The sequence below is a fragment of the Eptatretus burgeri genome, chromosome 7 (genome assembly GCF_056783735.1).
Source record: "Eptatretus burgeri isolate ZD-2024b chromosome 7, Ebu_testis_v1, whole genome shotgun sequence".
Taxonomy (NCBI): Eukaryota; Metazoa; Chordata; class Myxini; order Myxiniformes; family Myxinidae; genus Eptatretus; species Eptatretus burgeri.
The window spans coordinates 92,037,717-92,063,619 of NC_140967.1; the positions used below are offsets into that span (position 1 = coordinate 92,037,717).

Consider the following 25,903-nt stretch of genomic DNA (forward strand, 5'->3'; position numbering starts at 1 on the left):
CTAATTTGGCGAGCAACCCTATCCCACACGGGGGCCGATTGGCTCGATCGCGGTGAGACCAAAAGGTCCACCCGTGACTGGTTCCCGGCGTTAGTCCGAGAGGGTCACGACTGGATTGTCCGTACGGTGGGCGACGTGCCGCGATTCGAGTTACGTGGCCGTTCGCACGCCGGCGGGCGCGAATTCGCAACACTGGTGTCAGGTCGTGCGATATAAACTCATCGCCCTCCTCACGGCACTGGTAACGGAGAACGGGAAAACGGGCTCTCCTGTCTCCAATTAAATTCACGGGAATCGGTCCAGGGGTGAGAGGAGCGACCCCCGATTCCCTCCAAATTACGAGCGAGCTAAATTAACCCTTTAAGAGAAGCAAGATGGCGTCTCAAGGCGAGCGGGAGCCGGGGGTATTAGAAATGTATATGTGTAGTAATGTAGAATCCATGGTCCAGGATGAAATCCCCGTGCAGGAAATGTTAATAGTACAGGAAAACGAACTCGCCCAACTGAACCCAGAGCCCGAAATGGGTGCGGCAGCGGCCGCGGTGTATGACACCTCCCCTCCCCCTCTCCACCAAAACCCTTCCCCAACCCCTGCCGAAACGGCTCACTCAAGCGCACCCGACATGGCCCAGCTATGCGCCATGCTGGCGGCAATGACAAACGAAATGAAAGGCATGAACGAAAAAATGGATACATTCACAAACGAAATAAAACGCATGAAAACTAAAATGGAAACAAACATGAAGGAAGAAACGAAAAAGCTCCGGGGGGAGACGCAGAACATGGGCCGATGCCTGCAGGCGGGCATGAAGGCCGTTAGCCGGGAGCTTAAAATGGCGACTCCACGTGTAGGAACGAACGAGCTGGGTGGGGGTGCAGCGGCTGACAGGCCCGCGGTGGAGGCGGGTAAAAAAATAATTCGGGGGGCGTGTTGGGCGAGGGTCGTGACAGAAGAATCGACGGTGACCGAGAGGGACAAACTAATTGGGGTGACGGAGACGGAAATAATAGTTGAGACAAGGGAGGTAAAGAGTGAAGAGGTGACTGAGTTGGCAGAGACACAGGAGATAGGAACGATAGAGGGAAGACTACACGATGAAGACGGGGTAAGTGACGCACACACACACACGGAGGTAGTGGAGGACAATGGGGGTGAGCTGGTGGACTGGGTGGAGGCCCAGTGCGAGCAGCTGGATGGCCTCCTCCAGGAACGAGGGGAGGGAGTATGCCCCCTTGAGGCGAGTCACGACCAGGTGAGTTCGGTCGTGCTTTGCGAGGACGAGAGGAGGAGTGCTGCGAACGGGTGCACGGAGAGCTTGGCGGGTATAGAGGCCCCGGAGACCCTTGTGGGGACACAAATCCACAGTGTAGTTGTCCCTGTGTGTGTGGTGCAAGGTGTGAGTGCGTCCCCGTGTGTGGAAGCGACCCCGTGTGTGAGTGGTGTGGTGGCGATGGTGCCGGAGTACGTGCTTCCCAGCACGCCGTGTGTGGATGAGGCACCGTGTGTGGAAGAGGCCGTGTGTGTGGATGAAACGGCCATTATGAGTGAGGCACCGCGGGTGAGTGCCCCCGCGTGTGTGAGTGAGGCACGGAGTGTGGATGGGGCACCGCGGGTGAGTGCCCCCGCGTGTGTGGGTGAGGCACCGTGTGTGAGTGAGGCCGTATGTGTGGATGAAACGGCCAGTGTGGATGAGGAACCGCGGGTGAGTGCCCCCGCGTGTGTGAGTGAGGGACGGTGTGTGGATGAGGCACCGCGGGTGAGTGCCCCCGTGTGTGTGAGTGAGGCATGGTGTGTGAGTGAGGCACCGCGGGTGAGTTCCCCCGCGGGTGTGAGTGGAGTGGTTTGTATGAATGGAGCACCACGTGTGAGTGGTATGGTTTATGCGAGGGAGACCGTGTGTGTGAGAGAGCGGTATGTGAGGGAGATGTCGGTTGGCATGCGGGAGCACGCAGCCGCGTCTCCCGGGGTGAATGTGATGGAATGGACTGTGAGCGTCGTAACACGCAGGTGTGCGTGGGTCGAATGGCGACGACGGCGACATGTGAGGAAAGGAAGCCGAGTAGCGGCTGTAGTTGTTTCGGGGACCGTGCTGGGTTCGCCCAGCCGCGAGCACGAGGTCCGTGCTGTGCAACGCACGAGGCCCCCACGTGCTCGCTTGCGAGAGTGAAGTCCCGGTCCGGAAACGCACGCGGTGGATTTGCCGATCCCGCGGACGGACAAAGTTTAGATAGGATTACGGATTTGGACCGGACGGGTTCTCCACGCGATCGTGTGTGTTAAGCTCCAACGGGCAAAGCACATGTGTTCACGTGGGGAACCCCTCGAGACGTGGGGCTTGTGTTTTTTTTTTTTGCGCACGGTGACGTCATGGCTGCACGTGGGGTTGGAATGCGGCAGGAGGGGTATCCCTGCCGGATGGTACCGTCCAAGGAGGGACGAGGAACACGTGCAGCTGTATGACTTCACGGGCAGGTGCAAAGTGCGCGAGTTGCCGCGCTGGTGCTGCGCATGAAAAAAAAAAAAAAGCAAGCCTCACTTTCGGGTGCACAGGATTCCTGGGCAAGGGGTGGAAGACCCCCTTGACCCTGGGCACAGGATGGAAACTAGTTAGGGGGAAGGGTTAGTTTAGCTAGACCGGCTCCATGGGGCAGCGGTAAGTCCTCATGGGGCCCGTGGAATGGATTAGTTAGAGGGATTTAGATGAGCTTTAGGTGGGGAAATAAAAGTTATTTTGGGACATTTGAGACAGTGACAGACTTGTGGATGTGTAGCGGGGACGTAGTTTAGCTACGTAGTGTTAAAAGGAACGTGCTACTAGTTTAAGGGACGACGTGGGAGCACGAGTTAGTTAGGGGAGGTAGTTAGAAGGATGGCAGAGTTCAGCGGTGTGTGTGTTGAAGAGTTGTGAGGTGAGCACATGATGAGTGAGTGAGGCCAGCGGGTCTGTGTGAGTGGAGCGAATGGGGAATGCATGGTGCGATGAGTGATTGGGGGGAGGAGTGACTCCCGCCCAAGGGACCCCGGGGTCAGTATAAAGTGAGTTAGGGGGTTAGTTTAATTGAAAAATGGAGGTCGTTTTGCTGTTGGTGGGGAAGTAGGCTCGAAACCCGTTTGGAGGGGTGCAGGAGCCCTGTTGACGGGCTTGGGAGCGTGGCTGCGAAAGGTGAGTATCGCTGAGTGGGTACCCCGGGCACCAGGCTAGTCGGCCGTGGTAGGCCAAGCGCCCATGGGGGGCCGGGATAGCATAGTGGGCACGGGTGCGCCTGCTTGGTGCGGGGGCCCGGGGCGCCATTAGCCGCATGGGCAGTGTTGTGGGCACGGGTGACCCTCGGAAAGGGGCCTGGGAAGCCAGCCTGCCACGTGTGCGTTTCAGGGGAGGTGCCATGGGGGGCACTCCCCGGTGTTAGGGAGCTGGTAGGCTCGGAGGCAGTGTAGTGCCCGGGGGTGCCATCGTCGGAGAATCGGCAGAGGGTCGTGCCTGCCAAAGGGAGCCACGTGTCCCAGCCATGAGACCGTGTGAGGGCACGGAGAGAAAATTGGGGGGCGAGGCCCGAAATTGTGAGGACACCAACACAGGCGACGGGAATCTGGGTTGTTAGAACCAATAGTTTAAGCGAGAAGCGCTTGTTGAAAGCCCCGGGGTAGTTTAACAGTTAAATGGTTAGGGTAGATTAGGAAGTGTACCCCTCCGCACCATCCATCCCCTCGCTCTCGTTGTGGGCCGCTGGACCCACTTTGGGTTAGATCGCCGAACTCTGGGGAGGCCATCCTGAGGCTTCGTTGGGCCTCGACACAGGACGCTAGCTCTCCCTTGTTCCCCTCCGGGAAGGGAACGTAGGGGTTGGGAGTAGGCCAGGTGACAGGATAGGTTAGCCGAACAAGGACGATAAAGGGGGTTAGGGGACGATTTATAGTGGGGAAGTAAAAATAAATAAATAAATAAGTTGGGGCTAAATTGGGGTTTGACAAATTAAGGGAGTGGGTATAGACAGTGACAGGCAAAGGCGATAGGGTGGGAGGGAGACAGGTAGGTAGGTCCGAGCCCGCCTTCCAAGTGGCCAGCACCACCGCACTCCCTCCACCAACCTCCACTGAACGGCAAAGGCTGGCCAACTTCATCGGCTGGCCGTGTTTTGCTTCAAGGCGCAGGCCGGCCAACTTCATCGGCAGCTGTTGTTTTGCTGTGAGGCCTGTGCCGGCTGGATCGTCTGCAGCTGCTGTGCTGCAAGGCCTCTGCCGGCCACTTCATCTGCTGGCTGTTTTTCTTCAAGGCCTGTGCCGGCCAGTTAATCTGCCGGCTGTGTTTGCCTGCAGCGGCCTTCTTCTGCGGGCTGTGTTTGCCTACTGCCTTTGCCATGCCATGCCCACTGCCCATGTTCACCAGCCCCGTTCAATTTTGCTCTGCCCCCCCCCCCCCTCTGTTCATTTCCATGTGCGCCAGGATCAGAAAGCAACAGTTTGCAAGCTGCAAGAACTGCCCTGTTGGCAGCTACAACACGGGCCTGCAGTGGCGGCCCGTGCACCGTGTTTGTGTTCATCCATCCATTCGATGTGTTCATTGCGTGTGCCACTTGAGCTGGCACGGAGACTGCGTTTGTGCAGCCCATGCACCGTTGTAGTTCACTGCGTTCAGTTCAAAAAGGAAGGCCTTGGACTGCGTGTGAGCAGCCAGCCACGTTCCCTGTCACCTGCATTGTTTTGAGCCAGAGACTGCATGCGAGCAGCCTGGCTCCCTGCTAACTGCTTTTCTTTTGCAGAGTTCATTGATCCTGGGCCATGGTTTAGTGTAAAATTTGTAAGTTAAGGTAAGATGTACTGTAAATATGAGTGCGCCCCCAGCATGTATGTCTTAGCGCCGGCAATTTTATTTAAGTCGTCCGTGTGAGTGAGTTTGTTTAGGTAGTTACTCAGCCCTTAGGTTATTTATTTTGGGGACACGAATACCATGAATGTCGCACTCAGGGATCCGTAGGTAAAATGTACTAGGGGAAAACTACACATGATGGCACACGAAAATTTGACGACTCGGGACGAGTCTGTAAAAAGGAGAGGGGGTAGTGTTGTGGTTGACCAAATTCTCAAACCACTATTCAGGTCCCTTAGGTGAGATATCTCGGTAAGTATATGTGTAGTTAGGCCCAAACCCGTTGTCTAGAGGGAATAAATGTCATTCATGAGGGCTGCGACTCTTCAGGATAGCCGTTTTTCTTTTACTATCTTTATTTTGGACCAACCGCCATTATTACCACCACCAACCACAACGCCGCTTCACCACAACCGCCACGACCTTTACCGTCACAACTCGCCACCATCGCATCACCGTCATCTCGCGCCACTCGTGGGCACCGATGCTGGACTCGTGTAGGGCGCGCACCGAGCAGCGTGTTCAAAAGCATCGCGGACTTACCGCAGAAAAACGGATCAAAAACGACTCACGCCCACTTTTGTTCCGTCCAATCGGTGAGCGAGGGGCGGTTTGGCCCCGCCTCCAGGGCGTTGGAGGGCGGTCGCTATATGCAAATTCATGGATCAAAAAGCATTCACGCCCACTTTTCCTCGGGCCAATGGGGAGCGAGGTGAAAGGTCGGAGGCAGATGGTCAAAGATGAAAGAGCGAAGCCACGGGGCTTATAAAAACGACTGCGTTCGTCAGTCGAGGGGCAGTTGGGAGTTCGCGGAGTCGGAGTGAAGAGGACGGAGCTGTGGAGAGGCGGCGGCGGCGAAGGCGGTTGAGGGGGTGCTCGCGTCAGATTCGGGGAACTGCGGAGGGAAAGGCCGGCGGCGCGACCGAGGTCGTGGTGGAGACGCTCGTCGCGGGACCCGAGATTTTGTGAAATCCTCCTTTCCCCGAGCATCAGCAACCCCCTCCTGTTTCCCCCTGCGCTGAGATAGTGCGACAAAAGGGGGCCCCCTTCCCACCCCCTACCAGACACTGTCCGCGAGGCCCGCGGAGTTGAGGCACCACCGCCACTTCGCGTCTCATCATCAGACGGGTAGGCCCGACACGGTCTGGGCCCCAGGCCCGCCTACCCCCCTCATCCTGGAGGGTGGTTCTCTTTTCTTTTGCTTTGGGAATATGTGTTGTCGGCGCCGTCTGTGAAGTAAAATTGTATAAGTGTTGCCGAGTGCCCGGTAGTCGGATAGATCTGCATTGTTGCATTTGCTTTTTGTCTTCTTCTTTTCCATGTGCTTTTGGTGGAATTGTATATGTGTGCTTTCCGTTCATCGCGAAATAAATGTGCTTATTATTGAACTGTTTTCCCGCTTCGCTTCGTCATTTCTTTCTTTGAATCCCCATCTTGCTTCACGTAAAGGGTTGGTCGTGGGCTAAGACGCCCGATAATTAATCGAACCGTCGAGGCCGACGAATAACACCGCTCGGTTATCCCGATAGTACGGAACGGGTCGCTTAAGTGGCCCGTGTCCGAAGTCGACCTGCGGCGAGGTGCGATCGCCCGGTCTACCCTCCGTGTGGGTACTTAGGTAGGTCGAATTTGGCGAGCAACCCTATCCCACGCGGGGGCCGATTGGCTCGATCGCGGTGAGACCAAAAGGTCCACCCGTGACTGGTTCCCGGCGTTAGTCCGAGAGGGTCACGACTGGATTGTCCGTCCGGTGGGCGACGTGCCGCGATTCGAGTTACGTGGCCGTTCGCACGCTGGCGGGCGTGAATCCGCAACAATATATATAAACTGATTCTAACCCCATTCCTTCTTCCCCCTCCTTTCTCATATGTGGAATCTCGACCTTGAGTCTTTCTGGCGACATGCTCCTTTTTACTTTTTTTAGGATTGTGAGCCTTCACTATCTCATGCAATACTCATGACCTTCTTTGGTCTTGCTGAATATTCTCCTAAACTCAACTGTTGCTGTTTGTAAGATGAATCTCTTTGCTTATATGACCTGAGTTTATTTATTGTCCTCCTCTGTTGTACTGTACATATATCCCTGCTTACTGTGTTGTATCAACTCATTCCATTTTAGGTCATCTCTTTGAGCATGACCTAATAATATGGGTGTCGACGTCCTTCGATCCGTCCGTCCGTCCGTTCACAATGAAGTTGAAGCGGGAGATATGGTCATTAGTGATCCTGATAGAGGTCGATGAGACGTACACGATGACTTTCAAGGTCACCGAAGGTCAAGGTGACGGTCAAGGTCACGAGGCCTTTGAAGTTGCGAAAATGACGATTTTCAAATTTTATCTCCTCCGCCATTTCTCAAGCGATCTTGAATTTGATTGCAGCATATGAATCTATGGGACAATGTCTAAATTTGGTCATGCCGGATTTTCGATATTCGCTTTCGTGTCACGCGACTTCAAAGTTGGCAAATAATGCGAAAATGACAATTTTTTTTCTCGCAGAAATGACCGTCACTCCCGCACGGGTGTATTTGTTTTTTCTTTTTTTTCTTTTGTCTTACTGCTTCATCCCCTCTGTTTCAATGTTATGTTTTGAGCTCTCACTCCCCTGTCATTTAGTATGTGTGTGTGTGTTCGCAGACGCAGACGCGGCATGCTTGCAGATATAACTGGAACACTTGGTAGAGCACATAACTTCACCAGGTTGAACAGTTTACGTTTTGTATCCCACTGATGGGTCGCATCTGAATCGGAACCAAACTCTAATTGGCTTGGTATTACTGAACCAACTTGTCAATCGTTTTTTTTTTTTTTTTCATAACTCTTCCACAACTTTTTGAAATATCATGCTAGATATCGTTTTTGGCTGCATCTCTCAATGGTGAAGAATCGGTAAAAAAAAAATTAAATAAATAAATAAATAACCCATACACACTTATTTGTTCATACCCCCATAAAACCTAGAAACACCTGCGAGTGATCATGCTCATTCAGGATCATGTATTTGGTCATGCGACTCTCCATGAGCAGGAGCGAAGCTCTACAAATTGATATTTGTTTATTTTCGGTTTTCTTATTTTGAATGGAGCTTTGAGTTACATCAGTATGCAAAATTTCAGCTTTCCAGCCCACCTCAAAAGTACTGGACGCAGTAACGCGCTGCTCTGGCATATGCTCCCATACCTGACCTAGAAAGTACTAAATATTTGTATGAGTGAATGAGCAGTTAGAAATATATATAGTTATACAGATCACATCAACCAGACAGTCAAGATGCTCTGAGCAAGATTAAGGACCTATTCACTCATATACCAAGCTCAATTTGGCATGGCTGATCGGGCACCAGAATCCTGATCAAGATTAAATCAGAGTTGTCATTTTCACAGGTTAGAAGGTGGATTTAATAATGGGTGTTAACTCGACTCGCTGCTGGGGGCACAGCCGATCGGTGCTTTCCCCATGCCCTCGTTCGGTCAGTCACGCATCCGTTTCGCTCTGAACTCCTAGATTTGTGACTGAACTCAACTGAGTGTATGTACTGTCCACCAGTCCATTTATAACCTTGCCTGACATCCTGCCCTGTGACCTCACCAAGTCCTGCCTGTTCTGCCCTCTTTGGCCATTCAAGCTAAGGCTCCACACCAAAACTTATCAGTCCTTCCAGAAAGTTTGAGACCTGGTAAGAGCGCCAAAACTTGCTTCCCACTTGGCCTGTAAGGCTGCCATCTTTATCGAGGACATGAGACAGATTTACAGGTGATAAAATTCAGTTATTGGGATTTGGGGGAAAAAGCTGTTTTTGACAAATATTGGGAGGTAAGACGACATTCTTTCTCTACAATTTGACGCATATTCCTTCTTCAGTTCATCTTACCTCACAATTATGCTAAAACATGAACGAAAGGAAATAACTCTTCTAATCAATACATTCTTAGCCCCAAGAAGTCATTTCCATGACAAGATACAGTACACTAGTGGGGCATGCTTGCAGACTGCAAGCACAAGCTGGGGTGCATCAAACGTGCGCACGTACATAATGAATATAACCTTCATGTATTTGATGACGTGGACTGTGGTTGCATTGTGGAAGTAGCTAAATCACGAAAGTTAATTAAGAACGAGTGATCAGAATGAATGCTTAACTTAACAGCTTCCAGCAATAGTCATTTTTAATGGAAATACGACAACTGTTGTAAAACTTCTTCTTCTTGCGTATGGCAGCTTGGCTGTCAGGTCGCTATCATTTTGTTGGGGTGTGACTATGCCACTGATGCTGTGCCCCGATACCAGTACACTGGTACTCGTTTCTCTGACCTCGGAAGGGTGACAAGCTCAGTCAACCCCACATGGTGTTAATTCAGCAGCCAACAGTGCTCAAACTCAGGACCCTGAGATCCCAAGCCAGCCAACTTTACCACTAAGCCAACACGAGGCTTAGTTGTAAAACGAAACTTATTTTTACATTATAATCGGTTCCGAGGAAACATTGAGTCGTAATTTGTGATTTTTAAGTCAAAGATAAGCGTTAAGGTGTGGATCTGGAACTAATAAATCAGTGGAAAACATTGTTATATTCTTGTTGGTGCTCCCACGTTGCACATAGTTAACAGCCGATTTGAGTTATTGGCATGTTAATTTAGTATCTTCCCTTTTTGATACGTTTATTGAATGTAAATTGGTAACCATTTACGGAGAGAAAGAGACAGATTCTATGTCTGACTTGGGTTCAATTCCCCACATTTCGCTTCAAGTAAATGCTTTTGTAGGCCATGAGAAGTCCTGCGGAACCAAAGATGGGCTTTGCTCGGAACTTAATTTTTAGTCTGTGCGTGTTGCAGCCAGATTCGAGACATTGAATATAAAAATATATGTATTACAGTAGTAATTGTAATTATTTTCATGCTAAAAAAAAAAAAATGGGGGGGGGGGATATTTTAATCGGCTTTGTGTCTGTCTGTCTCATGACATCTCCTTCTAAATGGTTGTGCAGAAATTCAAACTTGGTAGTTATGATCACCACATGGAAAGAAGGTGAGAAAGCAGTATCATTTATACCCTCCCACCCCTTGGGCAGGGTCAAAATAACAAAAAAAAAAGCAGTATCCTTTATACCCTCCCACCCCTTGGGCAGGGTCAAAATAACAAAAATAAAATGCAATTACAGGCACACTGTAAAACTTTTAAAAAATGAATCTTTATATATTCAATCAACATTGGGAGGCGCATGTAATATTTAACAATTTTAAAGATTTGATCCTCGGTTCATGTCTCATGGAATGTGGAGTTGGGGTCACAGGGGTCAAAACAAGATTTATTTCTTTTAACTAAAAATTTGATATCAGGTCACTCCTGGTGGAACTTTTTGCCATCTTTCAACTCGGGTTAAGGTGGGGATTTTGCGATGGTGCGCCATCGACTTTGCTTGAGCTTTAGTTACTGCGAGCATGATAAACTGCATCATCAATAATGTAGCGTTTGATTTTTTTTTTCCAGGAAGAATTCAAGAAGGGATAGAAGAAGAATCACTACCGAAGGTAAGACCAAAAAGTTTATAATGTAGTGACTGCAGATACAAAAAATACTTTGACTAAATGAATGGAGACATAATAGATAAATGATGCAATACAGTCATGTCCAGCATGATCTGAGATGGTGGGGTATAAAATTGAATTCTTCATCTAAGTGAAAATTCAAAAGTTCAAGAATCTTCCCTCATCACAGAATGAGATTTCAATATAAAACTTTAAATTTAGCATTTGGAGGCATTCTATTTGTTACATGCACAAATAAAAATATATATTTTGACCTCCTAGAATGTCATGTGCTTATAGAATGTCAAGGCCACAAATAATACTGTAACGGTCGCGCATCTTCAACAACCGTCATGCCGCCCAGCATATGGAATAAAAATATCTCCACGTCTACCAGGTTAATTTAGCACGAATTGGCATCTTCAGACTTGACTGTGGCGAATCTGTCAACAGGAAGAGCCGAGTGAAGCTTTGCGAGCGATCCGCGTTTGATGCGATTTGGAGGAGATCCTAATCTGCCCCTCCAACGGGTTAATAAGCCAATTTTGCTAAACTCTATGGGGCCCGCTCCTGACGACCGCACAAGGTTTCATCAAAAACGGGGATTTGTTACAGGGAGGAAAAGGGGAAGAAGAAGGAGGTTGCGATCACTAGCAATAACAACAAATGAAAAAAAACAACCCACCCCTGGAACCACGACGGCCATAAGACGTCCACCTTGGGTCCTCCTTTGGTGCATGGCTTGTCTTTGTGTGCCGGTACCAACCACGTATGCAGCAGTGACCGTGCCTTGTCATGAACCCGAGCAGCAATCAGGGTTTCTAACGACCAGCAAGAACCGTGAACCACACCACATACCTATGCGCTCTTCTATAACATACCACAGGGCCCATCGCACCATCCATGGCATGCGCCCATTGGCTGACACAACCTGAAGGATGGTGATTGATGATGCATGCCTATTGTCTGGTGAGCCAGGAAAACTCGACACCACGGACAAATAGTGATCTATGGGTGTACTGGCCAGCTCATCTAATAGCCTCAAGTCTGCCAGATGTCTATATATGGACATGTTTGCAACATGTCTCATGTCCTTGCATTGACATTGTGCTTGTGGACCGTGATGATTGGCTGTTAACTTGAGAAGGAATTTTATATTTGAAGAGATAATGATGGGAAAGGTTCAGTAATGGAAAGGGGGGGGGGGTTGGTTGAGAGGAGGTGGGATGCAGAACACTGGTGCAGGGGAGACGTCTTTCTAAAAATATGCTCGACACGCTTTATCATTTACTCTTTGTTTTTTGGCAAAGTGATTTTTGTTCTTTGCAAACTATTATAAAAGAGGTGATTGTTACACAAATATGAAGGTCATGGAAGGACGATTCGACATTGACGTGGACTCAGCACCCTGGGTAAAAACCAAGATGGCAGCCAAAATGGTCACGTGTGCTGTGGAAAAGAGGTGCATCATCAAGTTCCTTGCAAGCGAGAACATCAAATCAGCTGAAATTAACAGACTAGTCTGCACAGACTAGTCTAGTCTGCGCAATACATCATGCATGTATAAGAGTCGTGTTCGAAGTTCAAAAAAAGGGTTGTGAATTGGTGATTAGTCAAGATAATTTAATCATGAAACTCACTTGCATGCATTTACTTTGCAGAGCAGCTGGTCCTGTCACGCGTGCACTTTTGTGAATGAACCATCACGGCCAAGCTGCACCATCTGCAGAAAAGACAGGTTGAGCAACGTGCTCTTGCCGCGTAGTCTCGATGCTGAAGAGGCTGCACATCCAACTGCGGTATGTATGTTGCTTCCGGCAACCCATGCACTTGTGTAGTATGGGTGTACGTAAACGGCAATGTGGTCAAACTTTTTGTCTTTCTTTGCAGTTACCGTCAAATGATGAAGGTAAATCGGTGTGAATACGAGGCTTTGGTTCAAGGAACATGCAATGTGTGCGGCGATCCTACACGATGCTCCATCGTTTAAACCGCCACACAAGTCACACGGTTCTCATGTTTTTCGACATGCCAAAGCGCATCCTTTATTTCCATCAAATGTTCACACGTACTGCTTTGAAAATGTTTTTTTTCTTTCAAACTCAAATGAATCAACATTTCAAAACAAATGGGAAAAAAAAAACTCAGCTCCACCTTCATGGGCATTGATGTTTCATCAGGTTATAAGTAAAGAAATATCTTGTTAAACCCGAGTCAACTGCTTAACTGCAAGAAGCCATTCGAGGAAGTTGAAGGTTGCTCTCACTCAAAGTTCAGCAATCTGGTGGTCACGCGCATGCACATGCGTGCATGTATCCCATCTTATTTCATGGGAGAGAAGGACGTGGGTATGAGCAGCTTGTTGCTCTGACTCTCGATGTACTTCATGCTCTCACGCACTGCACGTCAAGAGGGAAACAGTCATTTGTGGCATGTTGTTATCTGCCATTTAAAAATGAGGTTAAATGTTGAGACTATGGGCAGTCTCCTTGCTACTCCTATATAAGCAGTGAGGACAACAGTTTTTGAGTTTCATTTTGGAGTAGCTGTTTTTGTAAGTCACAGTTCGGCTTGACAAAAGCTTTTTGTTGTGAATTTGGATCGGCAACTTTATTTGTGCCTGGGTTTTCTTGTAAAAACAAAACGATTTTGCTGCCGTTTTCAATGCAACGGTCACTTTGCTTTAACCATTACCTGTGATAAAATGTGACCGAAATGACAAGGTTGAGGAAAAACTGGTGGCATTTGATCCCCAGGGAATTATTGTGGCACTCTGTCTCTGTTGAAAAAAAACAAAATAATGGTGGTCACAATTATTTCCACCTTTGATGTTGGTTGGGGAAAGTTTTTTTTGGCCCAGGTCTTTTTCGAACCCACTGGGCCAACGTGACATTCGACTAAGAACATTAGCAAGAAATTTGAATTGATTCAGGATGCTGACAATAACTCGCAGACTCTTCACGGAGGACACCGTTGGATATTTAATGTCCACCAATACAGTAATGCCAACAGATGGGAGGGCACACACATTGATACCTCATTCTGCCTGAGGAACACCAGCGTGGCAGTTTGTAGCTGGGCCAATATTCAAACCCAGACGAGACAACTCAGGTGATTGCATGTACTTCAAGTATATCCGGCCAGCCTTCAAAAATATAACAATATTTAAAAATAACTTGTACATGTATAAAGTTGGATTTAAACTTGCAACCAAAGGAATGCAGAGCTAGTACAATTTATTATTATTTTTTTTTTAATGACTGTTGGAAGTTAAAGCGAGTAATGGTAGTGCCAGCAAGGAGCTGCAAATCGTACCGGCAGCGACGACCCGGGCATCCTGGTGAGCCAGGTGCCTGCCCGTGGCTCTGGCGTCTGCACTGGGATGTTGCCAAAGCACATGCACTGCACAGAATAGCAGATCATTTGTTTCTCCACAATATGCACAAACTATCTATATATATATATATATAAAAAGTTGAAAGTGTGTCTGTCTGTGTGTCTGTGTGTGTGTTTCTCTGTGACCTATGCACACGAAAAGTACTGGACTGATCCTTACCAAACTTCACATGCTGACAGAACATGTACCCGGGAGTGTCCCGATGTAAAAGAATTGTACTTCCGACTTCTGGTTTCCGAATTATGACGTCATCACCTGATTGCGTAACGTTAATTTTTAAAGTTCAGCCGATTGACATGGGACCAACGGAATTTGCTAGAGAATGAGAATTAATTAAGTCGCAAATGATGACATGAAACCAGCCTCACATTGTTGAGGCATTATGGTTTTTTATCTGATGCGGCAATAAATCTTAACATTTTTGAACTCGAGGCTTCTGCATATAAAACAAGGCGGGGAAAATATAATATTATAGTGGTGATGAAAAAAAATAATCATGGTGGCAGCCTCTACAATTTTACAATTAACTGTGACATATACTCCTTCAGACCCGCCGTCATTCACGGGATTCCTGTTCGGAGCACGGGTATCCCTGCAAGTATAGAATATAAATTATTTATGTATATATATATATATATATAGTACACACAAATTACTGCATCTGCTTTAGCTTAAAATTAAATTAGCCAATTTTTTTTACATAATACAGAGTTTGTCCTCTTGTAGAAAGAATACTGCAAGCACTTACAACAAAAATTTATCTTTTCACTCTCAGGAAAGAACACTTGGAAGCATTTATTTATTACATGGCACCCTGTACTGGCAAACAACCGTCGTGTTCGAGTCATCATTTTTGTAAACCATTCAGATGATGCACTCATACCTCAATGACCTTAGCAAATATTTTTTTTTCTCTCAGGGTAACAGGATTACTTGAACGATGATCATCCAGACAGGGCGAAAGAGTTGCCCTTTGATGGCCGCTTTGCAAATATGAGCAAACTCAGCAGTCAACGTGTGGTGTTCGAAAGCCACTTAATGGTTGTTTATTATGTCAAATGTGATCTCATCTCAGCTGTACCTGCTCACATTTGTTTAAGCAAACAATGGTGTGATGCTGTTATATATACAAGCAAATACAACCTGTTGCTTCGCTGACGGGAACATTAAGAGAGAGAGAGATATATATTAACGTCCATCAAAGAGACGGCACTCATTCATGAATCACCCTGCCTGTGAAACATGCAGTTTATAGTTGGGTTGAGATTCAAACGCAAGATAGACAACTTAAAGCAAGCATGCGGACCTCTCAGCTATTCTGCCGCCGTGGTGTGGGGATTCATTGCTTTGTATTTTGTAGCCACCGAAAACATTTTTCAATTCTCTCTTGAACCCGTTCTAATCCTCTAATTTATTTTGCTTTTCTGACTGGAGATGTCCCCACGGAAAACCGAGTCATTGTATCGCCTTGGAAGCTTGTGGAGATTGAAGCTTGAAGAGCTAAACCAACTTGGCAATCACCAAGAAAGCACTCCAACGAAACAGTTGAAGAAACTTGCACACCCCCACAGAGAGTCCCTTTACAAACCCAAATCTAGCCATTTGTACCACGTCGGTGTGTGCTGTCGACGTACCTCTTCATGCTTGTACATGTCGTGACCTTTGTCCCCCTCCACTCGGCTCACTCTAAATCAGATTTGTACATGTTGCACTCTGGGGAAGCCATTTTAAATTATAAACAAAACAGTCAGTCTTTAACAGCCCTTTTCCCCCACCCCTCACCCCATATGCGTTCTTCCAACCTTGTGATCCATGCTAACCATGTACGTGCACTGGTGATCTATTCATCCTTTCACTCGTACACGTGCACAGATTTTCACCGGCCCGCTCAACATTATCCACACCCGCATTGCATGGCACGTACTACGTGACTTCGGCGCCGCAGCATGTCCGCTCCTCGTGTGCCAGAGCACATGGTTAGCGAGACGGCTGCGTAACCACCACTGTGGCGCCACACCACAGGCTGGGCGTGAATTTGGTCCATGCGCCTGCGCGCCATGCATACGCAACCAAGCATGCATGCACACATACACCCCCATGGAGAGTCCTTTTACAAAGCCAAACCTACCCATTTGTACCAAGTCCGTGGGTGCTGTCTACGTACCTCTCCCTTGCAGAAACTGCCGAATGTACCTCCCGATCGGGACACAAACTGTGTGCATAATACCGTTATCAACTGTAGGGCACTCACCAAGTGGCTTAAGCACTCAAGGAGGAACTGCAGTGAAACAGTTGACAAAGAACAGCTGGCTTGGCCAGCGATAGTAAGCTGATTGGTAATGGGACATACCCCACAAAAACCAAAACATCACCAATTTCTTAACATTTTCAGACCACTCCAGATTGACATTTATTTCGTCCACGTGATCCGATTCTCCAAACTGAAATTATATTTTTATTATGTACTTTAATTGGTCTGTGAGAGGAGATTGTGTAAAATCGAATCATACCATGCATGAAATTGCAACAAGCTCCTAATTTGAAAACTATAGCACTTACAAAAGTGATATATACAGCAATTTGTAGCTATGTGGATCAGGCATTCAATCATATCGGTGAGGAAAGTGGAAAAAGAAAAATTTGAACGCTTTATCGTTAAACTGTTGTGGCCGGTTCCAATTCAAGGCATTGTTGAATTAAGACCCTAGCGAGGGACAGCGAGGTGACCAAGGATTACACCTTGATGAAGGATAATTAAATAAGGCCATTAATATTCCTCAAAAGGGGTGTTTAGATTAACCCAAGCACCCAATATTAATTCATGCACTTCCTTGGAGTTTTCTTAGTATGCATGCAAAGTTTCAGGCTTCTAGGTTTTGGAGTTATGGAGAACACACACAACACACAACGCACCTTGCAGGAACAGTACAATTTCCATTATATTAGTTAGTTTTGCTTTCCATGAGTCATGTCATTACATTTTTAAAGCAATGAAACTCCACCTCATCATGATGCTGTAGTTTGTGTATTCCAAAGTCTCCAAAAGCTATACCAGCAGTATTATCACTTTGTACCAAAACCAGCTGGACCACCCATGCATGAGGTCAAAGAGTAGGAACCAGACTAACAGAGCTCCTCGGGAAAGCCTCCTTGGGAATACCCAAACCCCCCAATATGACATGTCGTAGTTTGAAAAAACAGCTCATTCCCCAATAGTTCCAAAAATCTCAGTAATGACCATGAGATCAGTCACATTAAGGATAGCAAAGGGTATAAAACAAGCTCGAATGAGCTCAGATCCTCGTCCTCTTAATGATGACATCATAAAAACGAATATGACGTCATTGTAATGTATCAGGTTTGTGATAAATTATCTGTGGTAATGCCCGGCTTGATTCCCGCAAACAAAATTCAAATGGCTTGCCGAGTTTCAGAGATAATGGTATAGGCGATTTCAATTAGCGGCGATATTATGATGTTAACTTTTTTTCTAGGAAGAATTTCCAAAATCGGAGATGGTTACTGCCTGCGCGTGGGCTTTCTGCATATACATGGCAAGTTTCACGAAGATCCGATGAAAACTCTGGGTTGTGAAACAAAAAATGTCAAAAAATAGGAATGACGTCATAAAAATTGATGTGACATCGTAGTGATGTATCATATGTGCGGTAATTCATCTCTGCTAATGCCCTGTTCAATTCCCGCAAACAGAATTCAAAAAGCTTGCCTAGTTTCGGAGATAATTTTTTAGGTGATTTCCATTAGCGGAGATATTTTGACGTCAACTTTTTTTCTCGGAGGAATTTTCAAAATTGGAGATGGTTACTGTCTGCGCAGGGTGTTTTTACATATGTATGCCAAGTTTCAGGAAGTTTCGATGAAAACTGTAGGCTGTGAAACAAAAAAGTCCACAAGAACAACGTGAGTAAGATTTAGAGATCCTCCACGAGGATCTAAAAATTTTAGGTTAAAATTTGCTCTTTGGATACTGGACCTCCATTTATATGATTGTGTCCAGGGGGTGAAGTTCATTATCCCACCCTTGACCCAGTTGTCGTGGATGGGGCGGTCAACACCGACCTGGATGGATAGCCAAACGGTTCTACCTTGGAGGGGAACACGTTATTCGTGGAGATTATAGCGTGCTTGGGATGGAGGGTGGCAAAGGTATGAACCAGACGGAAGCACAAAGGTTTATACTCGAACCCACAACGAATAGACAGATACAAGCAAATTTAATAAATGAGGGTTTTATGAACATAAATCAAATATTTGTAATGGGAATAAATTAACGCGTGATGCGAAAAACGTGAGGTAAACTCTAGCTAATTTTGAGACATCTTCATACAGACAAGGGGAAAGATTAAATAAAAGAAAATCCTCTCTTTATTCTGGCACTTCGCTGTGTGTCAAGAGATGATCTTTTAGGAGCTTGGCGAATGAACTGCATCATCACTGCGCAGGAAACCGCGCCCAAAATGGTGCCAAGCCGCTCTGTGCATGGGAAACTTACACGAGGTAATTTGTGCGGCGGTATTCAATGCCAGGGCTCACCAACACCAAAATCCTGTTCACTCATTCCCTTGTTCTTGCATCTACCTGTTGCCCCACTGTTAATACATTGCAATTTTGCCCTCTGTCACATTGTTATTCAACAATCCTCGATTTTGTATCTTTAAAAAGTCACGGCGACGAAGTGGAAGAATTTCTGACTGCAGCAAGTTGTTGATTTACTTTGGAGATGCGTTCCTAAAAACTACAACATTATACGAAGCGATGTTACCCAGATACAATTTTCTCACTTACATGGTGTTATAATGGAGGGATGCGTTGCCAGGGAAAAAATTTTTGTCACCCCAACTTAACTTAACCTTCACTTAAGTACACTTCAGCACAGGGTGAAACACGTGAGATTGGGAGATAAAGCAATGCGGCATCCACCGAGCGCTTGCCATGTTGTCAGTTCTCCACAAGCGGGCACCATGACGTCGCTTCTATACTGGCAGACGGCGCGCTACTGTATTCAAACATTTCACAAGGCATACTACAGCATTGTACTTAAAATTTTTGAATGACTTTATAATCAGACTGGCAAGACTTAAATTGAGTATCGTCCCATAATGTGTTAACGATGTTCTATCGAAACGATGCAAATAGACTCAACGTAAATCGGCGACTTGCTCTCCGAACTTGGCAAAATCAGTCATCACTCTGTGTGACTTCAATGCAAAAATGGGTAACCCCCCTCAAGAAAAAAAAACAACAACCACGATGTCAATCTCCTCTCACATGAAACACGCGGCTGCAGGCAGTACAATTTGCTGGGGGCATAGCTGTGCTGCTGACGCAGTGCCCCCATGTATGTTGGAGCAGGAATTTTGGAATTTGGCCAAACAACGCTGCCAAACTTAAAACCACGACGGAAGAGCAAAATAAATCAGACGAGCAACCTAAAAATGGATATGACTGACAAAAATTGTGCTCAAACATCAGGAAGGAAATTCAAAAATAAAGAAACCAACAATCTCAGCAGAATGGATTTGGATCACCTTGAGGAAGTGTAGACACATACCATTGCAGGATGAGTACAATTTGGAAAATCTTAAAGGAATCTCCCAGCAATGACACATGGCAGTGAAACGGTGTCTTGTAAAGAGGATAGAGTAAAAATTGATCATCGCGCAAAGATGCTGTGTTGGCATAACAAAGAGACGAGAAGAGAAACGATCAGAAAATTGAAATGGAATACTGCTGGACACAGCAAGAACTATCAATGGATGGACGACGATAATAAATTACAAAACAGGGACCAGAAGGACCTGGAAAGAAGCAGAGGCAGACCAAATATTCGATGGAGAGATGAAATTGGAAAAAAAACATTCATCTGAGTACCCTGACGCAGTGGACTAGAATAGAAATGGACCATGTCGAGGAAGCACATGCTCCTGCAGTGGACATTAATAGGCTTGTCGAGGCAAGTCGTGTCATGTCATACATTTTACCAGAACCTGACGATCAAAGGTAATTTGCGTCGTTTTTATTACCAACCAACGAAGTGTTGCCTAAAGTGCTTTTATGAAGGAAAACCACGATCGATTGATTTATTTATTTATTTATTTTAAAGGAGATACCTCAGCCTTACCGTGGTTGAGTGATCCAAACTCGGCGTGAAAGACACCGACCAAAGTGCAGTAACCGATGTTGGCATGGGTGTTCAACGCTGCCTGAAAAGTTTTGCCCCACATCGCTGGTCCACCCGGTTTCATTTGGAAGGACACGAGCTCATACACTCCTGCAGGTTCACATGTATCCACTCGCTGCACTTGTTCAGAATAAAAGCACCGTGTTTGTCAGTCCATCATCAAAGTATGTTATACAGATGTTTCTGTACATCATCAGTACTTTTACAACTCAAAAGCAGAAATCGCAAATAAAACGGGAGGATTTGTAGAACAACTTACCGCCACGCAGTCTTGAGAAAAATGACAGGGGAGGGGTCTATGAGAGGCAAATTTGATTGGTCGAGACAATGTAATATGCTGTCATGTTTTCTCGAAGTACTGCTGAACGGAAGGGTTTTGAAAGTGCCAAAAAGGGCGATTTGAGTTCTTCAATGGTCAATAAAATTCAATTGAAATATAATAAAGATTTTAAAGGTTGGAGAAAAAAAACTTTTCAAAAGTTTAACCACCATTGATGCAGCTTCTTTCACACCACCTTATTTAACACATTACATTAGTTCTCGTGCTTGTACTTTATGTCCTTTATGGTGTCCCCAAAAACAGTAAGTTCATGTTTGGAATGATTTTCAATTTTGTTTGATTGCGAGACAGACAGAAAGAGTAAATAAACTAGAAGGGCACTCGGTAGAGCGCAAACCTCCGCTACATCATGCCTGATCCATGAGAACATATTGAGCCCAATACATTTTTGAAATGTCATGCTATACAGTTCTATATCATTTTTCGCCCTATCTCGGTGGTGAAGAATCACTTCGAGAATTAAATAATTCTCGTATCCAGATCCGGATTCGGATCTTCACCAAAATGAAATCAATTCATCCTTGCGATACACCCAACCTGTCCACCAAGTTTCGTCTGAATCCGTACACAACTTTTTGAGATATCGTGCAAAAATCGGTTTAGCACTGTCAATGGTGAAGAATCACTGAAAAAATTATCAGATGCGAATTTGGATCTTCACCAAAATTGAATCGATTCTTCCTTGTGACACACCCAACATGCCCACCAAGTTTCATTCGAATCCGTCCACAACTTTTTGAGATATTGTGCTATATATCATTTTTGGCCCTATCTCTCAATGGTGAAGAAGAACTTAAAAAGATTCTCGGTGTCGGATCTGGATCTTCACCAAAATCGAATCGGTTCTTCCTTGTCACACACCGAACCTTTCCACAAAATTTCATCCGGATTAGTCTTCAACTTTTTGAGATATCCTGTACACAGACATACAAACAAACAGACAAAGGGGTGAAAACAACCTCCTACACCTTCGGTGGTGGAGGTAATTATCTCACTCCTCTGTGCATGTGTGATCGGGTCGAATTTAGAGACAAAGTACTTCTAAACAGGTTTGTTTTCCGATTAATGTTCAAAATCTGACATTCAATTTAATCAAGTTGTTCCTTGATCATAAACTGACGTTTGTCGACAGACAGACAAAGTGAACCAATAGCTTAACCCCGTTTTTCGCTTCGTGTGTGCATGGTATTTAAACAGAACATACATTGATGTGTGTACACACACACCCCTGGATGCAGTCCTCCTTACCTTCTTCTGCTGGAGACTGCATGTTTGCCCATGGCACGAGATATGTCACCTGACTTTGTTGCCAGCTAAGCATTGGGTGAATCTTCGAGATGTATCTGTCGATCCATTGCTTGTCTTTTGCCAGCGCTGTCCGTACGCTTGTCCGCTTTGCATAACTCTCTGCAAAACGGTGCATGCTTGTGTGACCTTTATGCACACGACACAATAACAAATAATTGGGGAATAATGGTAGTTTGGCTTCAAAATGAACAATACCAAAGCTTTCGATTTATCCATCCTTCCACCTCTACTCCTGTAACTTTTAGCCACATTTATTGAAAGTTAGTTGATGGCAGACAAAATCATGGGAAACTTTGTGAAATCCCCCCCCCCCCCGGCATAAAAATAAAATCCATACGATTGGATTTGTCCTTGCAGTGAAGAGTGCATTCGGCAACGATAGTAAAATAAATATTTGGTTCCTATTCAAGGGAAACGAAGCGAGCTGAAGGCAATTATCTCGATTCGAGACGTGGACGGGGTTGTAATGAGGCAGAGTAACCAATCTTCTGCCTCAGCCACACAAATGAAATTCACGATCCAGTACAAGGCCAAAAGCTTAACCTCAGTTGAAAATATGTCTGATTGGTTATTAAAGATTGACAAGTGAAGGCAAGCAAACGGGATCGTTTGGCCTCTTGTGTTCCCCGGCCAAGAGAACTCTGAGCCACAAAAACTCCCAGTCACGTTCAAGTGCACCAACTGATGATGTCAGAAATTTCCAAGGTGATGAAATAATATTCAAGTCCAATCAACAAATTTTCTACGAGTTTACAAATTTGGAATCAGAAAGCATTAAAAACAATTTTTTTTGTTTACGACGAATAGGACGAGCCGCATTATATTGCAGTGCAGGCAAAGAGAATTTTTGAAAACGACGTTACCTGACCTTTTTGACACCTACACACTAAGCCACTGTACGCTTATTATTACAAATGGAATTCAACAAATTTATCTTTATCAAGTCCTTCTATTACGTACATTTTTTTTGGACAAACGGCACGGCGTTTCACATACCGTATGGCCAAATGTGAACAACTTGGTTTAGTTCTCCGTGTTCCACGGTCCAGTAACCAAGCAGGGGCGAGTGGGCCGTGCGCAGGTGAATATTTTCTTCCGTAGTTTGAAGAAACTCGGAAAACTTATCTGGCTTGATGCCATATCTGCGTAGCTCGTAAAACGTTGTTTGTTGCTGTTGTGCTCCTGTTGAAAGACCACGCCAGCCCTGGAGGAACAAATGACATACCGTGATCCTCAAAATCATTGTTCCCCTCTTCCCTGTGGGCCCCTCAAGAAAACTTGTTCTTCCCTCACACTTCATATACCCCCACACAAAATATGTGATGCTTTGGGGGGTTTCCTAGAGACCTAGACCATCACGGAGTGCTGTGGGGGGGGAGGGGTGACACCATCTTCATGGACGCAGCCATCTTCGATTTCCATTCACCATGAGAGGTCAATTTAGAACAACCTCGCTTTCGGTTTAATTCAACCTGAAATGGTGGCGGTGCTATTTAAAACATTACTTCAAAGCTACGAGCAGGCATTCCCAAAACTAATAAGGCAGGATGTTTGTAAAATGTGGAGGGAGCTGAAGGCTAACACCAACCAACCAATTGATTGAGCTGTCAGATGCCACAATAATAAAAAAACTTGCAAAATGGAAGCTGATCGACATTTTTAAAAAGCAACATTGCTCTCTTTCACAGAGTGACGTATCTTTCCTTTTTTGGGGGTAGGGGTCAGGCAGAGCGTCACGGAGCGGTGGGGTCAGGTCAGGTATGGGAGCATGCGCCAGAGCAGCACGTCGCTGCGTCCACTTTCCGCCGGTACTCCAGGGGCCTCCGTCTGGCCATCCCCCAGGCAGATGCCAGGCCCATCCCCATCTCTTTGAGATGATGGTCAACCTGCTGCAACCACGATGCACGTGGTTGGCCCATTGGCCTCCTCCACTCACGAGACTCCCTCGCTGAGAGAATCTGGTGAGCAGGATCAGTGTCAGGAAAAGGAGCCACATGTCCATACAGCCGCAGCTGACGCTCACGGACTATGCAGGTAACAACCGCTCGTTGGACACAAAATCCGACCAGCGATAGCCACGGATTCTCCAAAGAGACCTGGTACCAAAGGTATTAAGAATCTGTCTCAGAACCTTGGTCGGAGTTCAAGTCTTGCATCCATAGAACAAGATCGGAAGCACCAAGGACCTGAAGACTCGGACTTTCGTCCTCCCGCACAGGTACCGGCAGCGGCACACTCCATTATCAAGTGAATCCATGACTCCCCAGGCCCGACCCAGACGTCTATTGACCTCTGACACAGCCGACAGAGACATGAATATCACTGCCAAGGTAAGTGAATCTCTCCACGACCTTCAACATCCTCACCACAAACTACCCACAGCCATAGTCGGAGACATTTTGGGTAGGTTTGAAACAACAACAAAATAACAACTGCGGTCTGAGGCCTCCGCTGGACTTGAGGCCAACTTTCATGAGCGATCTCAAGCTGGCTTGCCTTGCAGTTCTTCTTCGTCAGATTATCCACAAGGTAGCTAATCTCAGACAAGGCCAGTGATAGCGAGTCAAGATTCATTGCTGGTCGGAGCGATCTGTAGAGAAACGCAGGAAATGTGCATCGTTCCCTCCTCTCTCGGTGGGGGTGTCAATAAAAAGTCAGGTGTTTTGTGTACAGCCCCTCACAAGTGTTTTAGTGGCACCATATTAACGTGTATGTTTGAAGTCATGGTGTGCATGCCAAAATCAATACAAGTGTTCGAGTGTACAAAAGAAATGGCTGGTCCAGACAGCACAAGTAAAAGCATAAATTCTCCAAATCCATCAGCTTCAGATGCAAGTGTTTGGAAAACATGAAACGATTATATTGGAGGTGCATGGTCACTTTTTTTTCTTTTTTTTTATCCAGGTATCGAGGCTCATGGAAGAGCAGGTGTCGTAAAAACTCAGTTGTGGAATGGGAAGAGATCACCAGGTGACAGTTCGCAGCAGACTTGAATTCTGAAAGGGAAGAGCTCCAGATATTGGGGGTGAGTGTCGGGTTTAGACTTCAGGAGGGGAGCAACGGACAAGGAAAGGGTTTCTGGCAGAACGTGTGTGACTTGGAAGGGCAAAGGTTGAGCTCGGTGGAAAGGTGAGAGGACAGGACAGTGTTCTGGGTCCAGAGTGGAGCAGGTTAAAAAAAAAAAAAAAAAAACACCGCAAGGCCACCAAGTTGCCGATGATGAGCAGGAACCAGACTGAGATTCAGCTTTGTGACGTGAGATTTCCCACAACGCAGAGGGCTTCAACATTAGAAGGCCACAGATATGTCGTGCCACCGGATCTGCCCAAGGGCAGGTTATCGCTGATAGGCCCAGGAGCTCCAGTGACTCAAGCTCCCCCCCCCCCGAGAAGCCCGCATGGAGGGAGGGACCAAGTGAGAATATATGGACCTTTCTTGCATCGAAATTATTATTATTATTTTTTTTTTTAAAGATGCTCCATGTAGAAGACCAATTGCCAATGATTTTGCCTCACCGAGAAAAATCAATGACGTGCAGCCAAGCAAGCGCTTGAGCAACCTTGAAAGAAGGAGGACACCGGCACGGCTGACTGTAAAGTACTTGATACACTTATTGATACGTACTTGATTGGACGTTACCCGTCCAACAACAGCCAAAGGACAAAGTGCAATAACGAGGATGATACTTCGATTATGCCATATTATCACCGTGGTTGCTTTGACAAACGAACAATTGTTTTTTTTTTTTTTAAACACAATCTTCACCAAACATGCAAGTTCGAACTTTAAAAGGTCCTCAGCGTTTATGTAAACAACGTGTGTTTGTATTACGTACCAGACATCCAGCCAGGTTCCTCCATTGCTTAATGACCCTGGACGCTGTTGGAATCATCGCTGTTGCGTTTCCTTCTGCTTGCTGAGCAAATGTTTGTGGGTTTTTTTTTTCCCCACGGTCGGATAAACCGATCACCACAATCCTTTGCGCAGATATAATTATTCCCTCACGTTTCTGACCGAAGCGTTGTTCTTCGAAGAAGAAGAAGAAGAAGTATAAGAAAGAATGAATGAAGAGGAAGAAGAACACGGCTGTTTAAAATGAGGAAGAAGAACACCGCTGTTTAAAATGAGGAAGAAGAACACCGCTGTTTCAAATGAGGAAGAAGAACACCGCTGTTTCAAATGAGGAAGAAGAACACCGCTGTTTCAAATGAGGAAGAAGAACACCGCTGTTTCAAATGAGGAAGAAGAACACCGCTGTTTC

At 46.2% G+C, this 25,903-nt stretch overlaps 2 protein-coding genes across 5 annotated transcripts in view; one reads left to right on the forward strand and one right to left on the reverse strand.

The window, feature by feature from the left end:
* Positions 1 to 12,603, forward strand: part of LOC147023793 (sharpin-like) — a 74,121-nt gene extending 61,518 nt beyond the window's left edge. Inside the window, exons 7-9 of the mRNA XM_085889595.1 lie at positions 10,358 to 10,398; positions 12,057 to 12,194; positions 12,286 to 12,603. Of these exons, the coding sequence (XP_085745721.1) occupies positions 10,358 to 10,398; positions 12,057 to 12,194; positions 12,286 to 12,318 (212 nt within the window). The 3' untranslated portion in view covers positions 12,319 to 12,603. The remainder of the gene's footprint in view (positions 1 to 10,357; positions 10,399 to 12,056; positions 12,195 to 12,285) is intronic.
* NIPSNAP3A (nipsnap homolog 3A) lies at positions 12,413 to 25,767 on the reverse strand. 4 transcript variants are annotated; one of them, XM_085889592.1, is made up of 6 exons: positions 25,478 to 25,767; positions 22,639 to 22,846; positions 21,583 to 21,741; positions 19,935 to 20,084; positions 13,711 to 13,797; positions 12,413 to 12,794 (listed from the first exon to the last, which is right to left on the reverse strand). In XM_085889592.1, exons 1-6 carry the CDS (start codon positions 25,532 to 25,534, stop codon positions 12,718 to 12,720), a joined length of 738 nt encoding a protein of 245 aa, XP_085745718.1. In that variant the 5' UTR covers positions 25,535 to 25,767; the 3' UTR covers positions 12,413 to 12,717. The 4 variants fall into 4 exon arrangements, with proteins under 4 accessions (XP_085745718.1, XP_085745717.1, XP_085745720.1 ...); XM_085889591.1 differs by having other exon boundaries at positions 19,935 to 20,114; XM_085889594.1 differs by lacking the exon at positions 13,711 to 13,797.
* Positions 25,768 to 25,903: the final 136 nt, after the last annotated feature.

What these genes read in the sequence shown, in the direction of transcription:
- NIPSNAP3A (XM_085889591.1), bottom strand. Translation starts at nt 25,534, where the DNA reads ATGATTCCAACAGCGTCCAGGGTCATTAAGCAATGGAGGAACCTGGCT. An exon ending in GCAGTCTCCAGCAGAAGAAG is followed by an intron (nt 20,115 to 21,582) that starts GTAAGGAGGACT and finishes ATTCTGAACAAG; the next exon opens with TGCAGCGAGTGGATACATGT. An exon ending in GTTTGGATCACTCAACCACG is followed by an intron (nt 13,798 to 19,934) that starts GTAAGGCTGAGG and finishes TATTCTGTGCAG; the next exon opens with TGCATGTGCTTTGGCAACAT.